This window comes from Chelonoidis abingdonii, chromosome 1 (genome assembly GCF_003597395.2).
Source record: "Chelonoidis abingdonii isolate Lonesome George chromosome 1, CheloAbing_2.0, whole genome shotgun sequence".
In the NCBI taxonomy this organism is placed as follows: domain Eukaryota; kingdom Metazoa; phylum Chordata; order Testudines; family Testudinidae; genus Chelonoidis; species Chelonoidis abingdonii.
In genome coordinates, this window is record NC_133769.1 from 167,436,017 (window position 1) to 167,455,824 (window position 19,808).

The following is a 19,808-nucleotide window of genomic DNA, read 5'->3' on the forward strand; positions in this document are numbered from 1 at the left end:
ACGCGAAGCCTTAAATTAGAGTGTATACATGAAGACTCAGCACACAACTGCTGAAAGGTTGCCGACCGCTGGTCTATCAACTTTGCCACCAGCACGATTTACCCTTTTTTCCAGATTATTTATGAATACGTTGAACACTATGGGCCCCAGTGCAACTCCTTGCAAGACACTGCTCGTTACTTCTCTCCACTGTGAAAACTAATAATTAATTCCTATCCTTTGTTTCCTTTCTTCCTTCCCTCTTACCCATCACTGTCTGCTTTGCTTAGGAGCCTTTGATGAGGGACTTTATCAAAAGCCTTCAGAAAGTCCAAGTACACTATATCCAGTGGATTCCCCCTTGTTCACATTTGCTGACCCCCCTCAAAGAATTCTAAGAGATTGGTGAGGTATCATTTCCCTTCACAAAAGCTTTTTTGACTCTTTCCCAACATATTATGTACATCTATATGTCTGATAATTCTATTCTTCATTATAGTTTTAACCAATTAGCCCTGTACTGAAGTTAAGCTTACTGGCCTGTAATTGCCAGGATGACCTCTAAAACATTCAAAAAAAAATTGATGTTACATTACCTAGTCTCAGGTCATCTGATGCAGAGGCTGATTTAAGTAACAGCTTTATATACCACAGTTAATTGCTCTGAAATTTCATATGTGAGTTCCTTCAGAACTCTTTGTGGAAGACTATTGGGTTCGGGACCTATTACTATTTACCAATTCGTTCCAAAGCCTTCTTTATGGACACCTCAATCTTGGTCAATTCCTCAAATCAGTCACCTAAAAAGAATGACTCAGGCATGGAAATCTCCCTCTCAACCACTGCAGTGAAATCCAATGCAAAAATGTGTTTTCCCTCTCAGCTATGGCCTTGTCTTTCTTGAGTATCCCTTTAATACCTCACGATCCATTGGCCACACAGACTGTCTGACAAGAATCCTGCTTCTAATGTACTTAACATGCTGGTAAAGGTGTGGCCAATTCACGGGCCCGCTGCCTGACAGATGCCCCGGGCTCTGTGACACACAGCTTACCAGGGCGCTGAGCTACTTGGGCTGGGGAGCACCACTGGGGTCCGCACACCCTCCAGGGATTGGCGAACTCCCGACCGGAGCCCCGCCCAGACACGCTGGCTGGCCCCGCAGGCAGCTGCATGTCGCGACCCACCTACCCCACTGGGCGGGCTCCACGTGCGGCGGCAACGAGACAGCCGCTCAGGCCAGTCCACAGGTGCTCGTCTCCCCTGCCCGTTATCCCGAGCGGGCTCAGCGCGTCGCTGCGAGAGCTCGGCCCCGTCCGGGCGCCTCCCACCACGCGACCCCGCTCCCCACCTGCTGCAGCGGCGCGCTGGGGCTGGGCCCCGCCTCACCTCGCCACCAGTATCGCTGGGACAGCCCCTGCCAGGTCTGCAGGCGGGTGCGATGGGCGCCGTCCGGGCCGAGGTGGGCAGCGCGGATGAGGCGGGCGCGGCGCTCGGCCTGCAGCACCACCTCGAGCTCGGCGAAGCGCTGCTGGTCCCGCTGCCGCCGCTGGTAGTAGAGGGTCCCGTCGCGCACCACATAGCAGGCGGCCGCTTTGCGGATCTTGCGCTTGGCGTTACCCTCAGTGCCGGGCGCGTAGGGCTCCCGCTCGTTGGTCAGGTAGCGCAGGATGGCCAGGTAGCTCTCCTCGCTGGACATAGCGCCGCTGGGCTGGGCGGGACCGGCTCCGCGGCTGCCGGGGCCCCTGCCGAGCCAGTCCCCCCCTTTCCTCCGCGGGGCGTCTCAGCCGCTTCCCCCGGTAGGGGCAGCGGGCACCCGGCTGCCCCTCCGCACCCAGCCCCTAAGGAGCTGTGGGGCGTCTCGGGCGCTCAGCGTGGGGGAGGTCCCTGGGGCGTCGCCCCAGGAGCTGGGGGACCCGTGGCCGGGCACTGAGGGGCGCCCCAGCCCGGGCGGGGGAGCTACCGGGTGTCCGCGCGGCCGGGGGCCCGGCAGAGCATGCGCCGCTGGGGGGAGGGGGCGAGAGATGCCGATCCGCGGGTACGAGGCAACCTGGCCAGCAGCTGGGCAGGAGGAGGGAGGCGGACGGTAGCGGCCCCCCTGGGCAGCGGGTCCGGAGGGAGCTGGGCCCGGGGGGGAACTGGAGTTTCCCAGCCAGCGGCGGCGGGAGGGAGGGAGAAGCTCGGGCAGCAGCAACGGAAAGACAAAATGGCTGCTGCACAAGCGGAAGTGAGGTCAGAAGCCCGAGCGCGGGGGAGGGGCTCAGGGAGGTAGCTGGGGCGGGGGCTGCGGGGCGCCATCTTGGAATCGGCCGACAGCATAAAGGACTGAGGTCGAGACGTCGCCATCTTAGAACAGGGCAAGGAATCCGCGGCTAAGTTCCGGTTGCGACTGTTTTGGAACACAGCTAAAAGCACCGAAGTGAGGTCTGCCCGCCGCCATCTTGAACTAGGGCAAAGCTAGTTCCGCGAAAACACTAAACTCCCGTTTATAGGCTCGCTGAGTCCATCACCGATTTTCCGGCTCTAAGGAGTGTGCACCCGCTTCGCTGGCGGCTGTGCGCAATTCATACCCACCCAGCCGTGCCGGTTTCCTTGATTATCGTCAGAGCGGCTGAGATCATGAAGTAGCGTAACCTCACCTCGCACCTAAAAGCATCTCCCATTGTGTTCAACCAGCACTAACCTTAAATGAGTGTTGCCAGCTGGCCCCAAGCAATCAAAAACATGAGTCAGGGCCCCCAGAGAAACGGACTTTAAAATCATGAGACTTTAGAAGTATATATTGTATTCTTTATATTTGTCTTGTGGCTGCTGAGCCTTTGCAACCACAAGGGCTAGAAACTTTTAAAGAGAGCTACAATTTTCATGCAATCTCTTGATTCCAGAAGCAGGAGCTTAAAAGCACCAAATACTAAAGTAATAGCAGTTGGCAATATTGCATGATGCCAAATGTGTATACCATCCCACCACATCATTGTGTCCCATTGCTCACCATCACACCACAACCTTTTTTTTTTTTTTAGTTTGTTCTGAAAGTGATTTCAGGACCCATAACTATCCCACAAAGGAACAATTGTAAAATGTAGGATCACTCGGTTAATATAATCCCAGCGGAATTAAGGATTGGTTACAATCCTTGACCAGATGAAGGAATTTATATGATCAAATTATATTACTGGTAGTGGGAAGTCCAGTGGACTCCATAATTGTTTGTGGGTTTTTGTTGATTTCAGCAGGGGAACCAGTAGCCTTGGTAACCAGCAGACCAACTATTTTCATGTTATCTGAGGTTATCTATTCTAAAATAAAGTCTGCAAATTAAAACAAGGGAGACAAGGAAAATGCCCAGTTTCTTAAAATCATTTGTATCTATGAAAGAATATATAGCTAGTATATATGGTCATGATCTTTCAATTGGATCTGCATTAATTGATCTTTTCTGCAGTCTAGATGCAAACTAAAGAATCAAGATCTTTGTAAGAAACTCATTCAAGTGGGATACTAATTCAAATATAAATCCTTTCCGCATTCCAAAAAATTGATTTGAAAGAGAAATTATTTGCTGAGTGGAGGCTACAATCAAATTATTATCTGCATTTCTGAAATATCCATCATTTTGTGACAATTAGCAGTGACACCCCCCCTCCCCCAACAGTTAGTAGCCTTATAATAGCTGGCAACCATTAGGAGAAATTGGATATCTCATGGACACACTAGCCTGAACTTTTGAACTGTCTTTCCTTATCAGTCCTGAGGCAGTTGGAGCTAGTCCTAAGCTGGTTTTTGCTGAGCAGATTGCAGAAGTGCAGGGTTTGCTAACCACCAATCGAATGCTACCACGACCAAAGCCTGTGTGTGAGTGTGTATAAAAGATTCTTGTTTTTTGTATGGAGTAGAGTTTTTTTGTACCAAGGTACAGAACTCTCCTTTCTTCTGCAGAATAAAGCAACCTTTCCTTATCCCTGTCTGGCTGTCATTGGCTCTCAGCTAGGTGGACCCGACATTTCGGTAACAATTTTCATGTGTATGTAAAGAAATATATGCTAACTCTTTAAGGATCTTTTAATGTCAAGTAATATTTGTGTTAAAACGTAGAAAATCACTTTAACTATTAGTATTGTTCTGATCAGTGTCAATAGAAATATGTGAACTGTGGACCTCTGTACAATGACAACATTGGAAGCATGGACTTTTTAACTTAAAATTGCTGCAAGTAACATAATAGGTCCAAGTATAATATCTTAAAATCTATTTCCTCATTAAACTTGTTCACTTTCAAGCTAACCCATCCTCCAAATGAAAAGTGTGCTTCTGACTCTGTCCTGAGTGTGACAGTATGTTCTAGACAGCAGATCTCCTCTGTTTAAAATACAGGTTTTGAAGTGGAATCTGATTGGCTAACACTCATTCCTGTTCTGCTGTTATCCAGTCTAATTGCACTGATCACAATTCATGAGCCAAATGTTGGGAAAAACATTTTAGGACCAATTTACATATCCATATTTCTCAGGTTCCAGGATTCACACTGGAGCCAAGGAGTCTTATAGGTCTTAAACTACCATCATAAATTCAGTACTGAAATTAAAGCCTGGATCTTACTGAATGTGTTTCTGCCACAGAATATGCAGTAGTCCAATCTACACTGAAGAAACCCACTCTGCGCACTTCAGTCCTAGCCAACTATCTCCCAGTGTCAAACCCATCATTCCTGAGCAAGCTCATAGAGAAGCTACTCAAAGGTTGACTACAAGATCATCTAACTAAAGCCAACATTCTAGAGCTGGCACAATCTGGATTTAGGCCAGGATATAGAACTGAAACTGCTTTAGTGGCACTGACGGATGATCTCCCATCTATGGGTAGAGGAAAGACAACCATTCTCATCCTCTTGGACCAGTCTGTAATCTTTGACACTGTTGACAATGAGATACTATTGTCTTGCCTAAGAGCGGTGACAGGAATCGAGGGTAATGTCCCACAGTTATTTGAGTCCTTCCTGGAGGGTGTACAAAAATAGTAATGATGGGAAATTGCACCTCCACCACTAGATCCCTCACTTGTGGGTTCCATAAGCAGGGGTGCTGGAATAGTTTTCTACTTCAAGTCAGGGGCAACATCCCTAGTTCCAGTACCACGGTCCATAAGAATCAATTCTCTCTCTCGTTCTTTTCAACATCTATATGTAAACACTAGATGAACCGGTCAGACAACAAATACTCAAGTGCCAGCAATATGCAGATGACACACAGTGCTACCTATCCTTCACCACATCACTACGACCAGGATGGTCAGTCTTTGGATGAGATCAGCTCATGGATGAAGAACAACTGGCTGAAACTGAACAAAACAGAGGTGTTGCTGGTGGGCAGAGGAAAGTATTTTGAGGCATTTGCAGCCATGATGCAGTCTTCTTTGATTCAAGGTTCACATCCACAATTGGTCAATTCAGTCCATAGTCTAGGGGAACTCTTGGATTTCTCAATGATGCTGAGCTCTCACGTTGAAACAGTTGCAGGTAATGCAAGACCTGGACTCAAGTTATTCATGTTGTCATCATCTCTTTGCTGTACTAGAGCAATGTGATATACCTGTACATGAAATCTTCTGCACTTAGGAAACTCCAGCTAGTACAAAATGCTGCTGTACATCTCCTCTGCAACACGGGCTACCATGAGTGCATCATGCCTATCCTCTGTTCTCTACAACGCTTCCCATAAAATATCATGTCCATCAAATAACAAATCAGCCACTCAATGTGCAGCGGCAGTCAAGAAAGCGAACAGAATGTTGGGAATCATTAAGAAAGGGATAGATAATAAGATAGAAAATATTATATAGCCTCTATATAAATCCATGGTATGCCCACATTTTGAATTCTGCATGCAGATGTGGTCGCCCCATCTCAAAAAAAAATATATTGGAATTGGAAAAGGTTCAGAAAAGGGCAACAAAATGATTAGGGGTATAGAACGGCTTCTGTATGAAGAGAGATTAATAAGACTGGGACTTTTCAGTTTGGAAAAGGGACAACTAAGGGGGGATATGATTGAGGTCTATAAAATCATGACTGGTATAGAGAAAGTAAATAAAGAAGTGTTTACTCCTCATAACAGAAGAACTAGGGGTCACCAAATGAAATTAATAGGCAACAGGTTTAAAACAAACAAAAGGAAGTATTTCTTCGCACAATGCACAGTCAACCTGTGGAACTCCTTGCCAGAGGATGTTATGAAGGCCAAGACTATAACAAGGTTCAAAAAACAACTAGATAAATTCATGGAGGATAGGTCCATCATTGGCTATTAGCCAGGAGGGGCAGGGATGGTGTCCCTAGCCTGTTTGCCAGAAGCTGAGAATGAGCGACGGGATGGATGACTTGATTACCTGTTCTGTGTATTCCCTCTGGGGCACCTGGCATACGCCACTGTCGGAAGACAGGATACTGGGCTAGATGGGCCTTGGGTCTGACCCAGTATGGCTGTTCTTATGTTCAAGATCTGTATAGGCAGCAGGGTATTACCTGTGCTTGGTAACTTGGAATTTTTTTTAGCTAGACTGAGAGGGAGAAAGAGGTTTGATTCGTTTGCAAATTATGAGAGATTCTTGCCCAGTTGATTAACAATATTCTCATTTATTCATTTTAGTTTCTATTCTTAGGGAGAGGAACTCTGACTCTGGCTATCTTTGGATCCTTAGACAAAGTATCACAGATAATGTAAATCATTTTCATATTGTCATGTAATTATTAATCATTCAAGGAACATCTGTTCTCTATATCCCTCCTTGTGATGATGGCAGGACCTCTCCTAGGCAAATTCTGGCATCCCAGCATAAACTTCACAAATATACTCTTGAGTTGCATGTCTATCTAATAAATTACTGCAGTAGGAAGGAAAGTCTGTATATTGCTCCATTTCTGTTTAGGGAAGATTATTCTGACTATAAACTACAGCCACAATTGATTGTGCAGTGACCCCTACCAGTACAGGCACATATAAGGTCTTATAGAAGCTTAGATGCCATTGGGCCCTTGAAGAATACAAGAAGTAGTTCATCATCCACATTTTCCTATCCATGTTGCAATGATGATCCAATATCTGGTTTGCCTATGTGTGAAAACATCCAAATCTCTGTTTGCCAAGATGCTGTTCGAAACTATCCTCACATGGAGGAAGTTGGCCAGTGACTTGCCCTTTTTGAGGGCCTGATTGAGGCACATGCAGTGGGTCACCTTTTCTTTCTTGCTGTGGTCATACAACACTGCCACCAGCTTCCTTGCTGCAGCTATTGTGGCTTGCTCCTCACTCTCCCTCAATTTGACAAGATCTCTGAAGTGGTAAGCTCCCTTTGCTTTGAAATTAAACACAGAGTCACATCATGTATATAGCAGGAAGCACGCTGCAGAAGTCAGGAGTGAGTATGCCACAAATTTCACACACAGGTGTGAAGCAAAGCTTGTCAGTTATGCTAGTAATGGTGCCTGTTTCAATCCACATGTTATTTATGTGTTCCATTTTTGGAAAAGAGTGAACAGCAAGGACCAAAACATTTGTATTAGGTGACCTTATTATGTGTCTTTTGACACCCAAGAGACCCAAAAGCCATATTGGCCCATACAGCATCCAGAAGCATCTTTGTGTCTGCTTCTCAATACTATACAAGTCTTGGGCTTCTTCCACACATCTGCTGGTGATGGACTTTACTGCTACACAGTTGAAAAAGTCAGTGCTTAATCTGTGCCAGGGTTGAGTCCTGGAACCTCTATGCGTGGCGGTTTGTAGCCCTGGCACCTCTGGACTTGCTGCTTCAGTTATGAAAGTAAAAAAATAGCATGAGCCCTGGCACCTCTTTCATTACATTACAAATTAAGCACTGGGAAAAAACTCCCATCATGGAGTGCTTGTGTAGTATTTTAAACCATATATTCAAAGAGAAGTTTTACAGGTGACTGCTCATTGGATGCCACATTTAGAAACTTTTTCCTTTGGAGCCACAGGGCATCCACCAATCATCTGGAATTTTTTTAATCCAACCTTAGATCCTATCTGGTGCAATCTTTCTGTAATTTTCCACAGAGTTACTGTTTTCATATCTGTCAAAGATTGTAGTTACAGAATTAGCTTTGTCAAATCCTTTTAGGATCTGCCTCAAGTTTTCAGCAGCCAATTCATCAAATGTGTGGAATGTGTCTCCGGCCATCATTTGTATGAATTGTAGTTTCTTTGTTGCCTGGGATCTTTCAGCTTGAGCTTCCAGCTGATGCCTAATTCAGCTTTGTTTGTTCTTCTCATTGTTCTGTCAGCACAGAAGGGGGACATAGGCACAAGTTCTATTTAAACATAATCTCAGCATCTTGCTAAGGACAGGGCTCTACAGAAAACAGTTTCTGGACTGGTAACTGCTGTGACCTCCCTTGCCAGACTTAAACTTGGTCATGTCACAAAATGTTTTGATGTCAGATTTCTTGAGTGGGCTGAAGAAGCTGTCTCTCTCATCAGGATTGCATACACCTTTCACAAATCTCTCCATTTGTTCTTCACCAATATCTGCTATTTTCAGTAGAGATTCTTGTACATCTGACGTTGCATGCAGTCCAGTAGATATATTAATAAGTACCCCGGGCCTGATTCAGGGTCAAATGGGTTTGTGATATTGTTAAAAACATGTTTAGTAAGAACTGTAATGTGCTCTTCATCCCTCTTCAGTGCAAAAACAAGGACTTGTTTATGAACTTTGCTATGCGCATTGTGTGGAAGGTGGCAAAGACATGTGGTACAGGCCAGGCTATAACTAGCATTAGTCAAATTACATCCAAAGTTTCTGACAGGGGACAGTAACTTGCACCCCATTGATCCTGTGTCAATTCTTGGGGGCTCTCACTGCAGGGGGAGCCAATCATCAAACTAGGAGGGTCTCAGGCCGCCTCCATTTGCCTGTTAGCATCGCTTCCCCTTTCAGGAGCTGAGATGAGAGGGGATCTCAACCGCCAGCCAGCACTGCCATCAAGTGCATTGGTGAGGTAGTGCCCTTGTGGTAGCGCTCTGGCTCACATTTGCCAATAGGGGGTTAGTCACAATGCCCCCATCTCTTAAGGAGGTGCCCTTGGGATGCCCATTATGTTACCTTTTTAGATCTGGAGCCTAAATCAGAGTTCTTGTACTAGGTACCTGCCAAAAGTTCCAACAACTAAATGATTCTCTCATAGGTCCAACTGTGCCCTCTGGGACAGGGAGAATCCCAGCTGTCCAGTTGACCAAAAGCCAACCCCCTAGGTTTTGCTGCAAGGAAGGCAAAAAAATAAAACCTAACTAGCCCCCGCCAATCTGGTGGTATGGGAAAAAATTCCTCCCAGCCTCAAAGTGGCAACTAGCATAGCTTACAGCGACCTAGATAAAGGAAGGAGGGAGGGTTGACTTCTGGAAACGAGAAAACAGGAAGTGGCACAGTGCACCTATCATGGCTCCAAGTCTCATGCCAAATCCCAAGAGACAATATGGCACAAAACCTTGTGACAAATCCCACAAGCCCTCATGCCTACCCTGGAAGCACTGTAGGAGCTGAAAATCTTGTTGAACCTAACTTGTCCTGTTGTCTCCCATCACAGGAGCCACCAAAACAGACCTCTCCCTAGGCTCGAGGCCCATTTGTCTTCACTACTACTTGTTAGGCACTCTTCTCTCATAGCTTTTGCATATTTATAATATGAAGCCATGTATTGTCATTTCTAACACTGCATAAAGTATCACTGTTAAACTAGTTTCTCTAAATATTTCGAAGGCTAGTACTACATGTATACAGGCAATTAAAAATAAAACCTTCTACCAGGCAGACTATATGCTACATTATAAATACAAAAGCTTACAAATGGAGAAGCATACATTAGGAATTCATGTGCATTTATATCTATCTGCTATCCAGTACAAACTATGGGCATGCAATCTACTGCTACTGGTGTATAGCTTTCAGTGAGATTAATCTGGTCAGCAAAATGCAGTTGAAAATATAGAAAACTTATAACATGTGAGATACTGTGACAATTAAGAATATGCAATGTGAAAAGATTTAATGTTAGTATACTTGCCTTTGCAAAACCAGTAAAAATCTTTTAATACGTTGTCTTTTGGTAGCTTTGACCAAAACACACCACACTAACGTGTTGAAATTAACTTAAACAGTAAAAAGTGTTTGCTGCAGTGTAAAAAAATAGATCCTTATTTTGGATTCCATTGTTTCACCTGGCTTACCATCTTACCCACTTGGCAGTTCCCCATACCTCATCTAAATGTACATAAAATAAGCTTTTGAATGATGTATGTATATATTAAATTGGAATTGCTGCACACCTGAGTTATTTCTGAGTTTCTGTCTATAGCTGCAGGTTAAACCTGAGGCTTTCTACAACAGAGAACTGAGCTAGTAGGATAGCACTGGTGTAAAATTCTAATAATGCCGCATGTCGACCCTAATTATGTTGTTTCGGTTGCAGTTTTGTTCCCTGTTCACACTTACTTTGACTACATAAAATTGCAGTGTTATTTGGGTACCTATCTCAAAGTTTCCTTGATAGAGTGGTTTCTGAAAGTCCAAAAGAACTGCGGAAAACAGTGAAACTTTGGTGAAGGATCCTTGCCTGAAAATGGAGGCCAAGATAAACACTCAACTCTCACTCTAGTCAGAAAGGAAGGGGTCTGCTAGTGTTTTCTTGACATGACTGCACTTAAGTGGCAAATATGCTGAGAGCCAAACCAATAGTTCACTGAATTTTTGATGCAAGGCCATGCACCCCAAAGCAGCAGAACCCATAGAACTTGAGGTGGGCTTTTACTAGTTGGAGTACTATTTTTGGCCTTACCCCAGTCAAGCCAGAGACTACTGGGATGACATCTTGCAGCTTAGGCTTAACAGGAGGCTGCATAACCAGGTCCCATATATTCATGCTGACTTTTGTCACTCAGCTGGTGTGCTGGGGATATCTACTCACTGTGAAAGTCAGGGAGCAATTTGGCAAGTTCATGATGGACAGTGTTGCTATGAAAAGAGCACATGGCAGTACATACTAAATGAAGAGGTATGTAACTAAGGGATTTAAAGAATGGGAACTCCACTGCTGCTAGGAGTTATTGAATTGACACAAGTTCCAGCTTTTTCCTCCCTCCCTTCAAAACAAGCCTGGTCGTACATTGACAGGAAGTAATAATTAGCTACTGAAGCTGTCATGGTGAAAGCCTCACTGGATCATTGTGGCACAGACTTATACATAGAATCTAGAAAAGTTGACACCACCACATTCAGAATGCTGGATTTCTCAGAACTATTCTCAATAAATGACATTAAGGGTGTCAAGCCACTGATTCTAGGCAACAATGCATGTCTGCTTTACCATTGGTAAGGAAATCATTCCATGATTACACGGATTTGGAGAGATGCTGATTCAGTTACATGCAACGATGGCAGGATGGAGACAGAGCATTTTGGAGAAAGGGGAAAAAAAGAAAGATGTTGGTCATCCACAAGAGTTCAGCAACTAATGTAGTCCTTATGTTGAAATAAAGGTGAGGTACTCATTGAAATTACACAGTGAAACTTGAAGTAATCTATGCCCGACAAGCTGTTGTACCCAAAGCTCCTATTAGTTCAATCCATTCAGTGCTGTAATTAGAAGTGCTCTGTGCACAGTTTGAAATGATGGGAAATAGGGCAGACAGTGAACTAGATACCATCTTTGTATTACCCATCAGCTATTGTGGTAATGTTTCCCTGTTTATTTTTAAACACAAAATTATGACCTTAAGCCTGCATTTCCATACTCTCCATGTTAAGTACAAATAACTTCTGGCTTTTGTATTTTTAATACAACATTCTAATGAGAATTCATAGCCTTAAAAACAGCTTAATATAGCTTTTGGTTTGGGAATAGTTAGCAATTGAAGTTGCTATTGGGATTGAATACTTAAAATTTAGTTGGCATGTGTTTTGATCTTCCTTTCTGTATACATGCAGGAAACATCTTGTAACTGGTAGAAATAGAGACTGAAGGTCTTAAGTTTTAAACTAAGGCTGTTAATTAATCACAGTTAACTCATGTGATTAACTCAAAAAAACCCTGATATTAAAAAAATGAAGCAGAATTGCACTGTTAAACAATAGAATACAACTGAAATTTATTAAATATGTTTGGAAGTTTTTCTACATTTTAAAAAATATTGATTTATAGTACAACAGAATACAAAGTGTACAGTGCTCACTTATATTATTTTTGCTTACAAATATTTGCACTGTAAAAATAAAATTAGTATTTTCAATTCACCTCATAAGCACTTAGTGCAATCTCTTTATCGTGAAAGTGTAACTTAAAATGAAATTTTTTTTTGTTACATAACTGTATTCAAAAACAAAATATAAAAAACTTTAGAGCCTACAAGTCTACTCAATCCTACTTCCTAGCCAATTGCTAAGACAAACAAGTTTGTTTACATTTATGGGAGATACTGCTGACTTCTTATTTACAATGTCACCTGAAAGTGAGAACAGGCGTTCACATAGCACTTTTGTAGCTAGCGTGGTTAGCGAGCGATGCAAGGTATTTACGTGCCATATATACACTAAACATTTTTATGCCCCTTCATGTTTTGGCCACCATTCCAGAGGACATGCTCATTAAATAAAAGTGTTAATTAAATTTGTGACTGAATTCCTTGGGGAAGAATTGTGTCTCCTGTTCTGTTTTACCCGCATTCTCCATATATTTCATGTTATAGCAATCTCGGATGAGGACCCAGCACATGTTCGTTTTAAAAACACTTTTGTCAAATCTGCTGTGAAACACAAAGAAGGTACCAATGTGAGATTTCTAAGCATAGCTACAGCACTTGACCCAAAGTTTAAGAATCTGGAGTGCCTTCCAAAATCTGAGAGGGACAAGGCATGGAGAATGCTTTCAGATGTCTTAAAAGAGCAACACTCCGATGCAGAACCCGAACCACCAAAAATGAAAAATCAACCTTCTGCTGGTGGCATCTGAATCAGATGATTCAAATAACACGCATCAGTCCGCACTGCTTTGGATTACTGTAGAGCAGAACCAGTCAACAGCCTGGATGAATGTATTCTGGAATGGTGGGTGAAGCATAAAGGGATACATGAATCATTAGCACATCTGGCACATAAATATCTTCCGATGCTGGTACGAAAGTGACATGCGAATGCCTGTTCTCACTTTCAGGTGACATTGTAAACAAGACATGGACAGCATTATCTCCTGCAACTTGTAACCAAACTTGTTTGTCTGAGCGATTGGCTGACGTAGGACTGAGTGGATTTGTAAGTTCTAAAGTTTTACGTTGTTTTGTTTTTGAGTGCAGTTATTTTTTGTACATAATTCTACATTTTTAAGTTCAGCTTTCATTATAAAGATATTGCACTATTCCTTGTTTTTTACAGTGCAAATATTTAATAAAAAATAAAGTGAGCACTGTATACTTTGTATTGTTATAACTGAAATCAATATATTTGAAAATGTAGAAAACATCCAAAAATATTTAAATAAATGGTATTCTGTTATTGTTTAACAGTGCAATTAATCACAATATTTTTTAATCACTTGACAGCCCTATTTTAAACCCTAGACCAGGGTTTCTCAGGGGGTCACAAGCTGTCAGCCTCCACCCCAAACCCTGCTTTGCCTCCAGCATTTATAATGGTGTTAAATATATAAAAAGTGTTTTTAAATTTATGAGGGGTCACACTCAGAGGCTTTCTATCTGAAAGGGGTCACCAGTACAAAAGTTTGAGAACCACTGCCCTAGATCCTTCTTAAAGGTCTCCCTTATGCCACTCACCTCACACCATTTGAGTTGGGTTTATACTTAGTGTGGTGCTATTTTGACCCTCCAGCAGACAGTCTCCTGAAAGAAATCAGCTTTACTCATACCACTGCACAGTGCGGACATAGCATCCTATTTCAAAATCTAGAGGACCCTGCTTGTACTGGAGGGCAGATCCCTCCAGCAACTGCAATCACCACCAACACAGAAAGCAAAGTATAATTTCTAAGGGTATGTCCACACAGCAAAGAGAGACCCAGGGCTGGCCATGCCAGCTCCCTCAGGCTCAGGAGGCTCCAGCTGCGGGGCTGTTTCATTGCCTCGCAGGGTCCTATTGCATGGGCTCCAGCCTGAGCCCAGATGTCTACATAGCAATGAAACAGCTCTGCACCCTGAGTCAGCTGGCACAGGTCAGCTGGGATTGCCAAGTTGCTGTGTAGACACATCCTAAAAGTGCCTTATTGGAATCCTGTACGTTTAACAGTTACACCCTGAACTGAGCCAGTTACTACTGTATGTAATTGTGGTTACATTTGATCCTGTTGCCTTCCAATAGCTAAAGTACATTTTTGTACAGAAAGTGGGCATATTTTCATTACCTAGGCAGCCGAAGCAGACTTTATCACTCTTTAAATGAGCCCATACATTTAAACCTAATAAAACACTGCACAAGTTATGAAAGTCAGTCAGATGTTTATTTAATGCAACCAACTACTGTTTGACTAGTTAGCGCTTTCCACCAACACGAGGAGCAGAAACTTTCACTGGCTTCATAATCTTTTGTTTAGGTGCAGCCTTTGTGGGAGCCTGTAAAGAGACATTAAACATGATTGAGGGGAATGAAATTAATTTAGTTCTCCAAACAAATTTTTCCATTTTTAGCTTTGAAAAGCTCTGCCAAATCATTTAATTAGGACATTTATGTTAAGTCTACTAGAGATAAGACACCAAAGAACTGACTGGCACTGCACTGTCAACACTATATGTATGCAGCATTACCATTACTCACTTCAGCATGGCATTGTCACAGTTTAAGCTCAAGTATTCATGCTGCTAATTACATGGAGAATAAAGTAGATGCAATTGCTTCCCAAAATAGGCATACATCAACACATTAATACACAGTCACTTTTGGAGCTATTGAACTAATTATCTAACCAAAGTCTTCTCTCAGAGACAGTTCACAACTGATGCAATCTTGATAATATAGCAGTATTTTAAGCATAAGATTACTCTTTCAGATATTGTTCACCCTGAATAATCTGTGTTGAGCTTTAACACAAAGCCAAGGCTATGTGGTTTTCGATATCACAGAATGCTGAAGCTCAAAATTCTGCCAAAGGAAACCCCAATATATAGGAAACTACCATATATGACCGTATTTCAGGATGCAATTAGATAGCACCTATTTATTGCCGAATGAATGTTACCTTTGTTGTAGAGGGTGTAGACTTCTTGGTTGCCTGCTTAGCCTTCTTGGCTTCTTTGGCAGCCCTGTTAATTTATAGCAAGAACTATAATGAACAAATTAACAGCTATTTATTTCTCCCACTCCCCAGGATCACTCCCTTTTAAAAGTGAAGCAAATTCTATTAAAATAGGTAAAATAATTTAAAAGTCCCCAGGAGACCAAAAAACTTAAAATTAAGATATGTTGGCTCTTCTGTCTTCAGCCACATGAATCATCCCAAAATGTTCACCAAGGTCCTTAGATTAGTTATAGAACAAGACACTTGAGTATCATGACAAACTACAGTTCCCATGTCCTGAACTGTATTTCCTCAGTATTTCAGAAATTATTTCCTCACCCACCTCGTCTCTCTATATTTCCACACACATTCTAATTAAATATTAGTAAAATGGCAAGTCTCATTAAGATACCCTGACATCATACCCAAGCACTGGGATAATGCTAAATTTTTAAAACTTCCAGCAATATTAACAAATTTTATGTGATTTAGTATTTTATAGTCCCAATCAATTAGTAGATAATCTCTCTACTAATGTTTTCAACAGCCTGCAGCATGCAAAGCACAGAGCTCTTCCACAGCTTAGGGATTTGTAAAGGAAATAGAAATCCATAATTTTGCAAATATTAAGGAGATTGCTACAACTGACTAGAGATTCTCACCTAATGGCTTGTTCCCGCTGGGCCTTTCGCACTTCAGGCTTCTGATTTCTCTTGGCCATTATTTCAGCCAAAGATGCACCAGTGATAGCCCTTTGGAACTTGACTGCACGGCGCGTGCGCTTCTTTTGTATTTCTTCCTAAAATGGGTGAGGTTTAAAATAGATTAGTGCTACAAAAAATTAAACAAAAATACAAACAAACAAAAAACTCACAAGGGGCAATTAGCAAAGTGGTTGCTGTGAAGTCCAAATTTAATCGCCAGCTACCAAACAGTAGTATACAGAATTATTGTGGTACCTCAGATACTTCAAACAGGAAATTACTCTGTCTTGGCAAATAATGACTAATGGTAACGACTATCTCCACTTTATGTGCAGATAAATGAATCCAACAGTGTAACAGTCACTGAATTCACAGACCATTACAATGTATAGAAAATAGCTAGCTAAAATTTAAGCTTTTTAATCAGAAATTCCTTGTAACTGACTAGAAACAGAATGCCAATTAGCTATATCCAGCTTATTCATTCTAATGGTCATGGAACGAACTTCCAAACATAAGATGAATCTTTAAGAAACACTACAAAACCTTCCTCTTTGACAAAAGTTTTCCCTGCGTAACCAGAGTATCAGCTACACTGCTCCCCCAGACTTCTTTCCAAGGTCCTACATTCAAGAACAACTTTCTATAACCCCAAAAGGAAGAACAATCAGAGGCTGCTTGGACTCCACCAGGGACTTCAACACTGCCAGCCTATTTTAAGTGGCAGATGCTTAGGGATCACAGGGAAGAGCAGCTGTACAAAACCATAAAACAACAGTTTTGTTGTTCCTCCTTGCCTGACATTCAGTGAAAAAAACTGAAATAAAAAGCGTGTTTTGTTACAGGTTAACTGGGGCCTCAGGCAATTGCCCTGCTTGCTGGCCCTGGCTTTTATATGCAGAAAAATAGTTGTGGCAGATAGACCATGACTTTTTTTTTTTTTTTTTTTTTTTTAAGCGAGGGGGGAGGGAGGAGCCTCAGAAAGAAAGAGGTTGATAACCAGAGGTTCTCAAACTGGGGGTCATGACCACTCAGGGGATCACAAGGTTATTACTTGGGGGGGGTGAGCTGTCAGCCTCCACCCTAAACCCCACTTCGTTTCCAGCATTTATAAAAGAGTGTTAAATATATTTAAAAAGGTGGTTTTAATTTATGGGGGCGGGGGTCGCACTCATAGGCTTGCTATGTGAAAGGGGTCACCAGTACAAAAGGTAGAGAACCATTGTTGTAGACATACCCTAGCCATAGTTCTCTGAGCCAAATCAAACCAAATGCTAGACACCCTCCCAACTTCCGAGGATTTTACAGAACACTTTCCATTATATGACTAAGATCTTTAAAAGCCCATGCATCTGGAACATAAATAAGGCCACTGGAAATACAAACAGAAGAAATGCCACATTGTAGCCCTGACTAATATACATTTGTATCTCCAAAGATTTCAACTTCACAGCCAAAATTTACAGACAGATGGGAGCATTTTTGACACCAGCTGTTTGCAAAGGTAACATTTTAAAACTAGTTTAGCGTACCACCACAGGCAGTGCATTTATAAAACTCCACTTTTAGAAAAACAAAACAATCCATAGGTGGTAACTTTGATTATTTTAACCAGCATCCCACTGTTTACAGATCAATCTTTAAGTCATGAACTGTTAGTCAGTCCCTAGCCCAGCATAGCCCTGACTGAGGCCTCAAGGTACTACTGAAACATACATTAGTAGTTTGTGCTCAACAAATAGCCACCTTTCAATGTGAACCAATATAATACTATTTCCCCAAGACTGCAGCCATGGTGTCAGATTAACCAGTCTTCATTTCAATGTGCTTGTCATTAGTAAAGCCATGAGTTTAAGCATTGGAACTACATGGAAATAGTGTCTGTGTGTGAGAGAGAACGTCTTCACAGTCATGAGGGCTTGAAAAAACGTCTTTACAAACACGAGGGCTTGAAAAAACGTCTTTACAAACATGAAGGTTTACATTCTACAGAACTCAGTGGTTGAGGGTCCCTACGATGTCCAGAGAAACCTTCACTTACCTTCTTGTCAGTGGCAGCTAGATTGACTAGAAACCATTCTTCACTTTAAAGTTTAAAGCAGTGTTAGTCACAACACATGAAGTATACTTACAGACTGCCCTTTCTTGTGTTTGCGCCTGTACAGAACAGTCCAGTTGATCTGACGGGGGTTTCTCTTGGAAAGAAATGCAGATTCGCATTTTGCATTCAAAAATTGGAAAACCTGGGAAGTAGAACATGTATTTTTAAGGACATACCAACAACTACAATTATATTTTCTGTTAGGTATCCTTTCCACCTCACAGATGCATTAAGCCTTCAACCTTTTTTATTTATTTATTTAACATACAGCCTCTTCTAAGGAAAAATTCAAATACACGTACCACATCATCATATTTAAAGCAGCTTTTGAGATTAAAATAAACTAAAATAAACATTGTTAATAAGAAAAATGGTCTGGTATAGTACAGAAAGATATTCTTCTATGGACCATAGCATCCTAGTGCAAATTAAGACTAATTTCTAGGTTTGTGTTTGATAATCTGTATGCTAGTCTTTTCACAGCAAACACAACAAGAAAATGCTATACGATATCTGAAAGTAAAGAAACAAACTCCAACTTATATCCCTGCTTTCCATCTAACCATCCGGGTAACCAATGAAAACAAACATTAAACACAAATGTCAAGACTTCAGTCAATAGTTATACTGTCTAAATGCCCGACTACTCCACTAAATACAAACAATTTTCCAGTACACAGGAACTGGAAGCAGGCAGTTCTTTGAGAAAACTAATGATTAATGCTTGAATACTGATCCCTGACCACACGAGTGCTTAACGTTAAAATTTCACCAAAATCCCTCCTCTCATAATGTTCACATGTCAAGCTATGCTTTCAACAGTAGGCAAGCCGATATGGTACTAGTGGTGTAGTACAAGCTATGCTTTTAAAAAACCCATCCCCACCTGGGAGGGAGAGATAATGCCAAGATAAAAAATGTCTACGTTTAGGCCAACATCTGCTATGAGGTTCACTACAGTAGTGCAGTACTCCAGGTGAGTCAAATCTTACTAGTTACAAGGGAACAAAAGAGCTTCTGTCTCCAAAGAAGGAGCATCTGTCTGAAGTTTAATCTTAGCGACCGAGACACAGTGAACTCCATTCCACTCAGCGTATTGGCTTTGGCAGCACAAAGGGGTGAATTAACGTACCTGGGATTCAAAACTATCTACAGGGCCTAATGATTTCAGACCTGATGCTTAAAGCCACCCGCGAACAACACTTTGCTCTCAGAACCTCAGGCTCCCGCAGCCCGCCAGACCCCTCGCCAGGGCGGCCGGGGTGCAAGGCCTCAGCGCGCAGCCTCACCCGATAGGGGAGCCGGTGCCGCCCGTCGCTTCCATTCAGCAGCCAGGCGGGGTTCGAGCCCTGACAACCCGGCTCTGCCAGTGCCACGACCCCGCGTGACCCCGCCCCCAAGCCCGTGGGCCCCGCTCCGAGGCCGGCCCCTCACCTTGCCGTCCGTGCGGGCGTAGCGGCGGCCGTGACCCGGGTAGATCTTGTAGCCGCTGAAACTGCACAGTTCGACCCTGCGCGGGGAGGGGGGAGAGAAAGCAGAGCGGGTTAGCGCCGCGGGGGAGCCCGGCCCCGCGGGGGGCTCGGTCTGGAGGATGGGGCCGGATGCTCCCGCCGGTCGGCGGCACTTACTTCATGATGGCGCCGGCAGCTCTGACGAGTCCAGCGGGTGAGGGAAAGAGAGACTCATGGGAAACTGCCTTCTATACCCGGCGCAGAGCACGCTGGGAAACGCG

At 42.9% G+C, this 19,808-nt stretch overlaps 2 protein-coding genes and 1 long non-coding RNA gene across 4 annotated transcripts in view; 1 reads left to right on the forward strand and 2 right to left on the reverse strand.

Annotated features, from left to right (window-relative positions):
* The window catches only part of ZBTB11 (zinc finger and BTB domain containing 11), a 40,191-nt gene extending 38,445 nt beyond the window's left edge, over positions 1-1,746 (reverse strand). Inside the window, exon 1 of one of the 2 annotated variants that reach the window (XM_032804490.2) lies at positions 1,369-1,742. In XM_032804490.2, coding sequence (XP_032660381.1) covers positions 1,369-1,678 — 310 coding nt within the window. In that variant the 5' untranslated portion in view covers positions 1,679-1,742. Of the gene's footprint in view, positions 1-1,368 lie in introns of both variants that reach the window. The other variant, XM_032804491.2, reaches the window with a different exon arrangement.
* A 947-nt stretch (positions 1,747-2,693) lies between these two features.
* Positions 2,694-12,395, forward strand: LOC142047789 (uncharacterized). The gene is made up of 3 exons (XR_012657037.1): positions 2,694-4,003; positions 4,599-10,337; positions 10,393-12,395. It is a non-coding gene; the product is annotated as an uncharacterized LOC142047789 (long non-coding RNA).
* Positions 12,396-14,475: 2,080 nt separating this feature from the next.
* RPL24 (ribosomal protein L24) lies at positions 14,476-19,789 on the reverse strand. The gene is made up of 6 exons (XM_032804497.2): positions 19,705-19,789; positions 19,511-19,586; positions 18,108-18,218; positions 15,934-16,070; positions 15,233-15,296; positions 14,476-14,609 (listed from the first exon to the last, which is right to left on the reverse strand). Exons 1-6 carry the CDS (start codon positions 19,707-19,709, stop codon positions 14,529-14,531), a joined length of 474 nt encoding a protein of 157 aa, XP_032660388.1. The 5' UTR covers positions 19,710-19,789; the 3' UTR covers positions 14,476-14,528.
* Between the last annotated feature and the right edge of the window lie 19 nt (positions 19,790-19,808).

Excerpts from the sequence above, each read along its gene's own strand:
- RPL24 (XM_032804497.2), bottom strand. Across the intron at positions 16,071-18,107 it reads AACACAAGAAAGGGCAGTCT|GAAGAAATACAAAAGAAGCG; the intron begins GTAAGTATACTT and ends CACCCATTTTAG. Across the intron at positions 15,297-15,933 it reads CAGCGGGAACAAGCCATTAG|GGCTGCCAAAGAAGCCAAGA; the intron begins GTGAGAATCTCT and ends ATAAATTAACAG.